The sequence below is a fragment of the Anabrus simplex genome, chromosome 1 (genome assembly GCF_040414725.1).
Source record: "Anabrus simplex isolate iqAnaSimp1 chromosome 1, ASM4041472v1, whole genome shotgun sequence".
Classification (NCBI taxonomy): domain Eukaryota; kingdom Metazoa; phylum Arthropoda; class Insecta; order Orthoptera; family Tettigoniidae; genus Anabrus; species Anabrus simplex.
This window is the reverse complement of record NC_090265.1, coordinates 809493280-809507135: the sequence shown is the minus strand read 5'-3', so window position 1 is coordinate 809507135 and position 13856 is coordinate 809493280. Positions and strand designations below refer to the sequence as shown.

The following is a 13856-nucleotide window of genomic DNA, read 5'->3' as shown; positions in this document are numbered from 1 at the left end:
TATTCTTGACTTTGGTGTTGAGCAGTAGTTCCTGTTTTAAAGTACGGTAGCAATTTATTTTATTGTCTGGTAGCCATGGGTAGAAGCGAAGTGACGATCAAACAGCAAGCCGAGAGTCACAAATCGGGACATTTTTATGTAAGCGATACAGATAAGCCTTTGCAATCAAAGACTTGAAGAAAAAAAATGTTTTGCAGTCCTTCCTTTGCCTCGGCAGCACTGCTGTACATTTGGACCTCCACGAACAGTGTCGATGTAGAATTATTTTTAGCAAGTACAAGAATATTGTAGCTGATAGGCGGTCTCGAAGGAAGGACACCGTTTAAACAATTAGCATGTTGTACTTCAATCATCATTGAAATTCCTGTTCCTTGTAGGTGTGTTGTACTGTGATAAATAAATACGTTCAGAATAGTATTTTTCACTTTGAAATTGTGTTTGTAAATTTGTAAATAGGCATATTCATGTGTGTGTTAATACTTCTTGCAGTCTTATGTTGGTCTTATTTTCTATAGAGAATTCAAAGGTTATGGGCTCGGATCCCACTTGTGTCCGGTTGGCCATTTTTGTTCTATACTTAACATCTCTTCAACACCTACTAATTGTAAGTAACACGACCTAATAGGTTGAAAGTCGGTTTCGATTAGCCAAATTATGCCTATTTTTAACCAATTTGCTACAAAACGCTAAATTTGAGAAATTTAGATGCTACAAAATGCTAAATTTGAAAATCAAAACTAAATCTCTAATTTTTAAATGCTATAAACCACAAACTCTAGTCATCGATATAGAGAACAAAGAGTAGGGGTCCCAGGATACTGCCCTGAGATACACCTGATAACACAGGTAACCATGATGAGGCAGTTTCAGGGAGTACCACTCTTTGTTTTTTGCCGGAGAGGAAACTTGTTATCAATGACAAGACGGGGCCGTGGATATTAAATCTGGTGGCGAGCTTATGAAGAAGAAGTGCATGATCCACTGAGTTGAATGCCTTGGGCAGATCTATATAGATTACATCTAATTGAGATTTATTTTCCATTGCTGTATTAATGTGGTGTTTGAGAACAGTGAGGTTAGTGAGGCATGATTTTCCGGGAGTTAATCCGTGTTGTTTTTCAGAAAGGTACGGCTGTGTGAAAAAGAAGAGTCGGCGGTGGATTATTCTTTCAAGGACAGAGGATAGTATTGGAACGATAGATATTGGGCAGTATGATGAGATATCATGTTTGTTGCCAGATTTGAAAATAGGTGTGATATCAGCTTGTTTCCAGCTGTCGGGGAATGTATCAGTAGCCATACACAGGTTTAAAATTGTAGATAATAGTGCACAGAGAGAGAGGAGAAGTATTTTTGAGGAATGTAGGGCTAATATCATTGGGCCCGGTGGAGCGGTTTGTTGGGAGACTACTGAGAATATTTTGAACTTCGTTAGGGGTCATTATTATTGGCGACAAAGAGTAACTGCAAACACTATTGATCTGTGGTAGTTCTGTGAGAGGTGCAGGAGTAAAGGTGGAGTGAAATTACTCATTGAATTTTTGAGACCTTAATTCAGTTGGGACATCATCACTATGTATTTCAAGATTCAGTGGTATCCGGGGTGACTTTCTACGTGATGAAATGAGGGTCCAGAATTTTTTAGGGTTATTTTTAAGGTTTCATAGAAGTGATGTGCCGGTTGTAGTCATTTTTAAGATGCGATTTTGGAATTTTCCTGAGGTGTTTAAAAGTATTATACGTGTGTGAATTGGGGATGGACTTCCAGAGTGACCACGCAGGGTTTTGTTCTTTAGTAGCAATTTAGTTTCGGCACTCAGCCAGGGAGGATATTTGTGTGTTCTGGGTTTGGAGAAAGGTACATGCTGTTTAATGGTAGTAAATATTAAATCCTCAAACAGGGAAACCGCACTGTTGACGTCACGCTCAGCTGATAACCAGCACCAAGGGAGGGATGACAAGTCCTGGTTGACGACTAGCCAGTCCACTTTACTCCACAGAGGAAATGTTTGCCTCGCAGCGGGTGGGAAGTCTTTATGTTGATAAGCAGGTAGGCTGAGGGTAGCTTTAATTGAGTCATGGTCAGTGCTAAGAATGTTTCTGCCAACAGATACACTAACACTAGTTACTGTTAAGAAGAGGAGGTCCAATGTTGCCATATTTCTGGTGGGTTTTAAGCAGAACTGATGTAGATGAAGACAGTTTATGAAATTAGAAAAAAAAATGAGTCCACAGGGTCGGTTACTATTCCAGTGGTTGTAGATTGCCAGGATATGTGCGAATTGAAATCACCGATTAGCACAATATCGTTGGATTTATTCAGAGCCAAAACCGTTGAATTAAAGCAATTTTCTAACGCTGTGATATCAGTAGAGGGTGGGCGGTAGAAGCAGCCAACTAACAAGTTTTTAGTTCTGGAGATCGTAATTTCAACCCAGGTTATCTCACATTCAGTTTCTAGGTCGGGCCTGTAACGGGCTTTAAATTTATTACTTACTGCAATCATTACACCACCCCCACGCTTACCGGTACCTCTGTTTTTACGGAACACTGAAAAGTTAGATGAGAATGGAAGTTCACTGTCCGAGACAAAATCAGGTAACCAAGTTTCCGTGAAACATAACATATCAAACTCGCTAAATTCAGGTTCACTGAGTACACAGTTAGTCAGTTAGTTAGTTAGGTAGTTTTTCAGGCTCTGGGTATTCTGATAATAAACATTAAGCGGCCATGGATTTAAATGAATGTCGCCGGAAAGAAGTAGTAAGATAACGAACACAGCACATGAGGAAGCATGGCAACCTTTCGTCCTTTCACTGGAAGAGACAGGGAAATGGCGAAACACAGGGAGATCAAAGACGGACAAAGCAGAGAAAATATAATGCCGTTCAGCGAAACACCATTGCAGTACTGAATCACACGACACTTCACTTGCTTCATGGATGGTTGTAGATATGAAAGCACAGTACGACACACTTCTATACACAAGAAAGACTAAGAAAAGAAAGTAATATGTCGGAGGTACAAAAACATGCCCGTTCCCAGTTACCACCATCTTGGTTGGGTTGGGTTGGGTTGGGTTGGGTTGGGTGTGGTTGGGTTGGGTTAGGTTGAAGTCTCCATTTGTGGAAGTAATCACTCAGTTTCACCAGATCACTAGTTAGAACATTCTCACAGTTCATGAAATCTTTACTCTGGATAATCAATGCTAGGTCGTCTGCATACTGGATTTACATGGGATCTGTATGAGGCATGTCATGGATATACAGGTTAAACAAAATGGGGGCCAGAACTAATCCCTGAGGTAGGCCATTGTTTAGAGTCCTCCACCTGCTAGCTTGCCCATTCAGGAACACCTTAAAGCACCTGTTAGAAAGCAGGTTGTTCATTAAAAGTGCCAACTTTTGACATGGGATGATTTCAATAAATTTGGACATCAAGCCCTCCCTCCATACAGTGTCATAAGCTGCTGTAAGATCCACGACAACCGCAACTGATTTGAGACCTCATTGAAATCCAGCTTCTACTACAGTTGTCAATGTTAAGACCTGGTCACAGCAACTCCGATGTTTCCTAAAGCCACCTTGTTCGATCGGGATGATTTGATCAATGGTCTCTTGAATGCGATTTAGAATAAGCCTTTCTAGTAGCTTATAGGTCATGCTGAGTAGTGATATTGGTCAATAATGAGAATCATCAGTTCCGTCTTTTCCCAGTTTCAAGATGGCAATTAGCCTGTTTGAAAAGCTTTGGTAATTTTCCAGTTTTCGCCGGGCTGAGTGGCTCAGACGGTTAAGGCGCTGGCCTTCTGACCCCAACTTGGCAGGTTCGATCCTGGCTCAGTCCGGTGGTATTTGAAGGTGCTCAAACACGTCAGCCTCGTTGTCGGTAGATTTACTGGCACGTAAAAGAACTCCTGCGGGACTAAATTCCGGCACCTCGGCGTCTCCGAAAACCGTAAAAGAGTAGTTAGTGGGACGTAAAACAAATAACATTATTATTATTAATTTTCCAGTTTTCAGAATCATTGAAAAATCCAATAAGCCACATCTTTGTTTTCGGTCCAATGGCTTTAAGAAACTCTGGATATATGCCATAAAAGCCAGCGGCTTTCTTTACCTTTAACATAGTCAAGGCTTTATCAAGTTCCTCAATGCAGAAGTCACGTGAGTAGACTGGGTGTGATTTTAGATGGGACATCTTTGTGTACAGTTCATTCTTCACAGTTCGTGTCTGTTCTTTGTCTATTTTAGTTTTTGAAATATGCATCAGTCTGGATGCAACAGCATTAGCATTCACATGTGTGACTGCACTTGACAACCTGGGATCTGTACCAAGTTTTCTAATGAGGTTCCAGGCTTTCCGACTAGAATGTGTGAAGTTGAGTCCTGCCGTTGTTTTATGCCATTTTTCTCTTCTGTTCTTATTCAGAGCTTTCAAGAGGTCATTAGCTGTCACGTCGTCATGAGATTCTTGATATTTGGCATATAACTCATCACATTCTTGGGACCATCCAGGGATGTACTTCTTCTGAAAACCACATGGGATACATTTTCTGGCATTTGCTTTAATCGCACCCACAAATCATTCATAACTGGATGGTACTGGAGGAATCCATTGCACGGTATTATGTAGACCTTTCTGAAATGGTTCCCAGTTTGCAAGTTGAAAATTCCATCGAGGTTGAGGTACGGAGGTGACTAATGGAATTTCAGTACCAAAATAAATTATGACTGGCCCGTGCTGGCTGTGTGGGAAAGACTTGGTGACTTTTCGTTGTGTTATTTCATTATTTCCAGATCTAGATGTGATGCACAAATCAGGAGAATAATCCTTTAACCATCTGCCAGATCGGAACGTTCCAGGATCTTTAGCATTACACACAAGCTGAAGATTGTGCATGTCCATCCATTCATTTAGAATAGCTACATTTTGGTCTTCTTTCTGGTATCCCCAGACATGACTTTGACTGTTGAAATCACCAACATACACAACTGGATGACTGAAGAATCTTACAGGTGGATTTGGCCAACCAACTTGCGGTGGTTTTTAAATATGTGCAACTGTGGTGCCAGCAACTTCTACACCCTAAACAAAAATATCCGCCGTTCTATCGTGGTAAGTTACTTTGTAGTCAGTAAGATGGGACCTGACATATGTTGCAGTGCCATACTGTTCATCATTTATGGACCCAACCAGAACGTATCCATAAATTCTTCCTCTTCTGTAAAGATCTGCATCATTCTTGGTGTGAGTCTCCTGTATTGCTATAACATCTACTTCGTTCTGCAGCATCAGATGTGAAAGGTATTGACTTTCAGCAGAGGAAATTGATTCATTGTTCAAGTGACATTCGTAAGCTGTTACCAATAGGGACTGATGAGTGTTCTGTGCATGGTTGGTCCTGAAAAGGACTTTTCATCAGTAAGTTCTCTTGCATACTTGTTGCTGTGTAGCAGCACCTTTGTGAAAGAATTAGCCGGTATTAAACCGTTGCCCAGGAATTGCCCGATTGCAGTAACCACAATCTTCAGTGAGGCTCCTTCCTTGATCCCCTTTCTTTTGATGATGATGATGATGATCATCATCATCATCATCATCATCAGTGTCCTACTCCAGTCGCCTGGGTATGGTTTCTTTTGAGAATGTTAGATATTTACTTTAAAGATGACTCAAACTCTCATCATGTTTTTCTAATATGGTAATAATACTTTTGTATATGATGTATTCAACAACAATAATAATTATTATACGTATGAAAATTAATCATATTTAAAAAGAAGAGACAAAATTAACAGGTGACTATTATAAAGTAGTTTAAAGTTCATTTATATTATTAAATTGTTTTCATTATTATTTCAGTATAGTTATTGAATGTAATATTAATTATAATTAATATTTTATGTTATTTACACGGTGTACCATATGTTGAATTTTAAATTTTCAGAAAATTTAGTGTTGCACGATGTTCTCATTTTAATGTGGGATGTCTATAACTATAGTCCTCCTCAAGGAATTCTATCGATAACAAGTGTCAGTTTCGTCCTCATGCACTCTCATCTATGAAAAACAAAATTATACTCCGATTAAATGAGTAAAGGACCACTCCTAACAAGTAAAATGAAATGGAATTGAATTGAACCAAAAATAATTTGTTTTTACCAATGAATTCTTTCTAGCTCGTTGGTTTTTACCTTGTGTTTAAATCGGAGGCACAAATGACAATTGCCATTAGTGGAATCAAATCCAAACAAAAGAAACAGGATTCTCTGTCAAGAATATTTTTTCAACTAGCAAAGTTGAACCGAACAGAATTATCAACATCCATGCAACTTCATTGATGATCGGGATCTTCCCAGCCACCACTTGTTGGCAATTATGTATGAGCTCTTGTTTATGTACGGACGGGAAGTTCATGTTTCATGGTAGTTATTCACCTTATGAATGATGCACACAGAAAAAGTTCATTTAGAACTTTTCTGTATGACGGGAGCCCCAAATATATATATATATATATTTACCAATGTAGTATTGACTAGGAGGATTGAAATAGTTTTTGTACAGTTTTGTAAGAAGTTCAACTGTCAATACAGATTCAGCAATGAGATTCATAGTCTGTTATAGCGAGAGACATTGCCTGGGAGGAAATAAGTTAGGCTATTTCAATATGGAACAAACATGGTACTCATCAATTATAACTTTTATATGGCACCTTATAGGAAATATTGCTCCTGCCTCATGTTGTACTGTAATTATAACCACATGTGTGCTGGGAGATTGAAGTGGTTAGGTCATGTGAAGTGAATGCACCCAACTCGAACTCCACGCCATTATCTGGAGATAGAGGTGCCCGGAAGAATACGTATTGGATGGCCTAGAAAGAGATGCACAAACCAGGTTAATGAAAATCTCAAGAGGAGAGGAGTAACATGGGATGCAGTGGAGAGGGAAAACTATACCAGGACAGAATTCAGTGGATGTATATCATTTACAAAGTTCCTACCCGACTTGCTGGAAGGAAATGTTGATGATGATGATTATGATGAACTTAGTTGGATTAAATAATAATAATAATAATAATAATAATAATAATAATAATAATAATAATAATAATAATGATGATGGCTTTATGCCCCACTAATTACTTTTACAGTTTTTGGGGACACCGAGGTGCTGGAATTTAGTCCCGCAGGAGTTCTTTCACGTGCCAGTAAATCTACCAGCGTGAGGCTGACGTATTTAAACACCTTCAAATCATAGGATTAGGGCTTCTATCACATATGTGCATTTCAGTTCAGAGTGCGTTGTGTTTAAGGAGAACGCCGTGTGTACATTGCGAGCGTAGAACCCTGTTATCTTTCTCTCACCAGTCTATCAATGCAGAAACTGCGATCAGCAGGAAGCACACTACTGGACAAGCTCATATTAATTATTGATCTGTTTTTGGTATAGTTGTAGTTCGTTTTGAATCCTTCAAGGAATTCAATGCTGCTCTCTGTAAACTGAAACCTGACAAGGTTCCTGGCCGAGATAAGATTCCTCTGGAATTGATTCAAAGTGGAGACCTATTTCTAAAAACCAGACTTCATACTCTTAACATCATAATATAGGAAACCTGCAAACTACCTGGTGACCTTAAAAATGCCACTATCGTTACTCTTTAAAAAAAAAAAAAAAAGTCATTGTGGTGTTTGTGGCAACTATCATGGTATATCATTGCTGTCTATAGCAGGTGAAATTGTTGCTAGAATTTTGCTCAATCGCCTGCATATTATTTCCGAGAGGATCCTATCCGAGTCACAGTGCAGTTTTCGAACATCCAAAGGCACAACAGATATGATCTTTTGTACAAGGCAAATCCAGGAAAAGTGCAGAGACAACAGACTCCTTTATACCTAGTGTTCAATGACCTGGAAAAGGCTTTCAACTCAGTCCCGAGACCAGCTATATGGACAGTACTTAAACACTGGCTGTCTACATCATTTTGTGGTAAAGGCTCGCCATGATAACATGTCTAGGCAAATCATTCATCAAAATATTATCTCTGCTCAATTTCCAATCGCTCATGGATTGAAACAAGGATGTGTGCTTGCTCCAACCCTCTTTGCTCTTTACGTAGCCGCCATGCTATATCTACATCTACAAACAACCAAGGTGTAATGGTCAGATATCACTTCGATGAGGGACTGTTCAATCTGGCTAGACTTCTCTCCCGAAAGCTTACTAAGATAACCTCCGTTACGGAATTGCAATATGCAGATGATGCTGTCACACCTGCTATCACACCTGAGGAACTGCAACAGTCAGTAATTTCTTTCAAGAGTGTTTGCTCATTTTGGTCTCTCCATTAATGTTCAGAAAACCAAAGTACTCACACAGCCTTCACCCGGGTCGAACCTTCAACCTTTTTTTATCTAGGAAATATCCTCTAACAAATGCTAACTGGTTACAAGATGTGGATAGGAGAATTAGTACTGCCCATGCAGCATTTGGATGTTTATCTTGCCATGTCTTCATGAATAAGGACCTTACAACGCATACCAGGATTATGGTTTACCATGCTATTGTAATATCAACACTGCTTTATGGTTGTGAAACTTAGATCCATCTTGAACATCAAATGGGAGGACCATGTCACTAACCGTGCAGTTCTTGAGAAAGCGCATGCTATAAGTATTGAGGCTACCATCATTAGCCACCATCAGCTAATGCATACTGTGAAAAGAGCTGGAATTAACACTCAATCCTGGGATATGCTTGCTGAGAATCGTACATTTTGCCGCCACACTGTTTCTACATCAGTTGCGGTGTTTGATGAGGAATGGTGAGAATGTGAGGATAAACAACAAGTACGGAAGCTCCGCCAAGTTCAGCCCTGCCCTCCCCCAGCCATTCAATGTGATTTGTGTGGATGTTTGTTTCATGCCAAGATTGGGCTTCTAAGTCATATGAAACATATTCGCAAAGCATTGCGAGTCTATTAAAGAAACTATTTTAAAATAGTTTTATGTTAGGTCCACCTTGTCAGTACACTTTTAATGATTGAAAATTATTTATTCTATCATACATGTTTCAGGAACAATATGCATTCCCTTCATCAGTGAAGTCAAATCAAGGAATAAAAACAATATAACACTATCTTTTGTTTTGCTTACAATTTAAAGAAGTATTGGATCCTAATTCACCATATCAATGAATAAACAAACTTGTGAAATATTATGAAAATAATCATTGCATAAAATTTTAATATTTTGATGAATTGAATGAGAATACCTAAATAAAATCAAGATATTTTCTTCTTTTTCTTCCTTAAATGATCAAACGCTAGTTTATACAATGGGTTTTCTTCTGTACTTCTTTCATTTAAACTTGATTCAAAGTCATTTCTTTTAGCAAGATAAATTTCTAAACTTTCTAAAACATTCATGAATTTTTTTTTTTTTGGGCAAATGTATTAACTCCATGTTATTAGAAATGTCTGTAAATTTGATTCTTTTCAACCATATGCTCTCCCATTGCTGAATATCTTTTATATTTGACTGCATTAACATGTTCTTTGTATCTTATAGCCAAACTTCTTCCAGGCTGTCCTATGTATTGTTGCCTACATGTTTGGCATGTCAATTTGTAAATTCCTGACTTATTGAATATACATTTATTCTCTATTTTATCTGAATTGAAAATTATCTTAGTAGTATTATCTGTTTTGTATCAACAGCAAGCATTGTTAGTGTGAAAATGTAAACAGCCGAGTTGCAGACAGCGACAAGGAATTCCTTTTATCTCAACGCCATAATTGGAGATGGTTCTCTAGTGAAACTTCCTTTTACTTGGCGTGTCCTCTCAACACCATCATTGGGGATGGTTGCCTAATTAAGACAATACAGTGGAATCTCTATTACCCATTTCTTGAAACTATATTTTCCCAGATTATTCTTTCAAATAATATGGTTCCATGAACATACTGATTGAATCATGTTGTAAAAATCCTGTGTTATCCGTTCCTCGAAGAAACGATTTCCTAGGCCAACCATCCAGAAATTTCAGTCCCATCAACGCTAAATCCTTGATCAAATGTTTTTCAAGAAAAAGTATCTCACAAAAGGACGGCTACAACATACCTATGGATTTTGACGTTAACATCCCGTCATTGCAATAACTAGAGCAAGTACTGTACTGGGAAAACAATCGGCGGTGAACTTGTTTAAGGGACCATCTTGGCATCGCATTCAGCTAGTATCATTTAGGGAATCCTAGGAAATCATAAAGCAGAGTGGTCACAATAATTGGAAGCAGATGGAGCGTATTTTGACTGCTATACTTGAAGACGGAACGAGTTTCGTCAAACGTTCGTACTTGTAAAACATCTACATTATGTCCAGTGTTAGATGTTTATTTTAGACTTTTTTCTATCGTATTGCCAAACAGGTTTTCGGCACTTCCCACAGGGCACTATACAGTATAGTCACTGGGTTTTCAGATTGGAATCAAAATCGCTCCTTCTTAACATGAATATAGTATTTTAATGGGAGGGGATAAGATTACGTTCTCGAGACCAGAAGAGATGTTACGCTTTTCATATATAAAGCCATTACTGTTTTGGTCCTAATATAAGACAGGGATTTTTACTTTTACGTTTTTATGTTAAAATGTCCTTATAAAAAAGCATTTGTTTTATTTGCGCAGCATAACATTCAAAAAGTTTGTATCATTTCCTACATGCACTGGTTTGTGCAGCGTGCCCTTTCCACCTGAGCTTTAGGCCATGGATAAACCAAAATTTGTGGAGTTTTGATGGGTTTGTTTTCTCTTTCCAATCTGCTTGTGATTAGTCACGGGCAGAATTGAATATTTAATGCATTGGAGAACTTTATAGAATCGATACATTCAAAACCATATTCTTGAGTTCAACATAACTTCTTCTCTCTCTCTCTTTTTTTTAATTGGTTTTACGTCACACCAACACAGATAGGTCTTATGGTAATGAACATAACCTTTAAAAGTCGGTGTAGGCCTAACTTACATGGTACAAGATTTTCAGAAACTTACTACGAACAGTATACCGGTGACCAAATTACCGTGGAAGATTAAAAAAAAGGAATTTTGCTATTATGTTGGGTGCTTTTGTGTTTGATGTGCTTTATTTGATTAGATTAGAGAATTAAAAACTACTCGTGATCGATTGTTATTCGGCTTGGTGTTATTTATTAAATATTTCAATGAACTTGGCTGATCAAAGTTGCCTACATGATGTAAGAAGTTTTCATGGTAAACTGATGAAGTGTCCGACTCGTTGGTTGAATGGCCAGCATACTGGGCTTCAGTTCAGAGGGTCCCGGGTTCGATTCCCGGCCGGGTCAGGGGTTTTAACCTTCATTGGTTAATTCCAGTGGCTCGGGGGCTGGGTGTTTGTGCTGTCCCCAACATCCCTGCAAGTCACACACCACACAACACTATCCTCTGCCACAATAACACGCAGTTACCTACACATGGAAGATGCCGCCCACCCTCATCGGAGGGTCTGCCTTACAAGGGCTGCACCCGGCTAGAAATAGCCACACAAAATTATTACTGATGAAGTTTCCCGAGTAAAAGTGAATGCAAAGTATCGAGATTTGTAACTCATGTAATTGTTTGAAGCCGACCGCATGGTCTAGCTTGCCTGCCTCTCGCCCATAGGCCCCAGGTTCGATTGCTGGCCACGTCGGGCATTTTTACCTGGTATGATGGAGTGGTTCTAGGTCCACCAGCTTACGTGATTACCATTAATTGGGGAGGTATCTAACGGTGAGATGGCGATCCCGGTCTAGAGAGCCGGGAATAATGGTCGAGAGGATTCCTCACATTGACCATGCGTCACCTCGTAATCTACAGACCTTCGGGATGAGCAGTGGTCGCTTGGTAGGTCAAGGCCCATTAGAGCTGTAGTTTGGTTTGTTTTAGGCGTGTTTGTTAGATTATAATTACTGTATATGCATTTAATTGTTGTTGAATAGCCAAATTGTTGATGGTTTTAATTCATTCCCGGATTTTTTTTTCCCCGCGGTCCCCACAAAAACTGAGAATCGAGGTTCCACTGTAATCAGTAATCACCATCCACATCATCTTTAACAATTTATTGTGTTAATGTTGTGATTGAGTAACTTTTTGTCACCATTATGTTGTTAAGCATTGTGTTATAACTTGACGCATGATTCCAGGCAATTGGCAGATGTAACTAAGGATGGGGCCTTGTCTCTGGATGAGTTCAACACTGCCATGCATCTGGTGGTCCTCAGGAGGAACAATATTGACCTTCCTGAGAGCCTTCCTCCATCTCTGGTGCCTCCTGTACAGCCTCCACCTCCTACCGCACCTCCTGTACCTGCTGCTGTGGTGGCTCCTGTGGAACCTCCAAGCAGAGAAGAGAGTCCTCCAAGTTTGTCACCTCCCACTGGGGAACCTTCATCACCTCCCAGAAGTAAAGAGGTTGGTAATGCTGAATCCTTCAAATTTTATTTGAATATTTATATTGAAAAAAAAAAAAAAAAAAAAAAAGAATTTGTTCTTTCTTTCTAGTGATTATGATTGTGTATGCAATTTTTCCCTGCCCTAAATCTCCTGCTTCATTTTTAATTTTTGTGGAAGTTTGATGGTGCAATATAGAATTTTAATGAACGATATTAATTGCACATACATGCAAGTCAGTGCTGTCTATCTGCTTTGCAAAGCATGTTTTACAGTTCTAGTTTCTTGGGCAAGAGTAGTTGGCAAGCCTCTTCCAATTAAATTGAGATCTTATTTCCCTCAATCTCATCCAGCATTCTTCTCCATGCTACAGTTTCCATACATTGCACTGCACATACCTTATTTCCTTGTGTATTTGACGCCTCTCGCATATTAGAACCCCTGGCTTTTCGAGACAAAGAAAATGAAAAAATTGAAGTTCTTATTTAGGAAACCCCCAGCGTAATTTGTCAGAGAAGAATGATTCCAATTTGTAGTAGTTACAGGCCGTACTGCTGCTCCAATGATATCACACAAATAGGTGAATGACGCGCTCAATGTAAGCACACATCAAAGTTGTGTGATGTGTCTGCGTTTTGTAGTTGAGAAATATCTGCCTCCATAGCATACTGCAGCTCCGGTGATGATAAATAAGTGAATAGTTCTGTCCATTCAACCTGCGTAGTGCAAGCATGCACCAAAATCCTGTGATACATCTACGTTTTTTAGTTAAGAAATGTCCGTGTCAGTAGCGAATAACAGTTAGCACAATTAGCTGCCATTCTCGGGGGCCCCGAGTTCGACTCCTGATACTGTCAGAGATTTAAGAATAGCGGCAAGGCTGGTATTCAGTAAAATGGTACATGCAGCTCACCTCCGTTGGGTGTATGCCACCTCGGAATGAGGACACAAATTCACTTTAGTTCAGAAATATTAACATATGTTGCATTAATATAGCAGGCGAGACCATTAACGCTGCGATCGTTTACAGTGGAACCTCGATTATCCGTTCCCAGAAATTACGTTTTCCCGGATCATGTGTTCAAATTACATGGTCCCGGAAGCATCGTAATTAAATCACGTTGTAAAAATCCTGCATTATCCGTTCCTCAAAGAAGCGATTTCCCGGATCAACCGTCCAGAAATTTCAGTCCCATCAACACTAAATCCTCAATCAAGCGTTTTTCTCTGAACTGTATCTCACGAAAGGACAGCTATGGCATGGATCTTTGCGTTAACGCCCCATCATTGCAATAATTAGAGCAAGTACTGTACTAGAAAAGCAGTCGGCAGTGAACTTGCATAAGGGACAATCTTAGCATCGCAATCGCGTGGTATTGTTAGAGAATCTCGGGAATTATAAAGCGGAG

The 13856-nt window shown here is 39.3% G+C and overlaps 1 protein-coding gene across 1 annotated transcript in view; it reads left to right on the top strand.

The window, feature by feature from the left end:
• Reps (RALBP1 associated Eps domain containing) overlaps nucleotides 1–13856 on the top strand; it is a 187150-nt gene that overhangs the window by 61164 nt on the left and 112130 nt on the right. The window contains exon 6 of the mRNA XM_068225238.1: nucleotides 12201–12468. Within this exon, the coding sequence (XP_068081339.1) occupies nucleotides 12201–12468 (268 nt within the window). The remainder of the gene's footprint in view (nucleotides 1–12200; nucleotides 12469–13856) is intronic.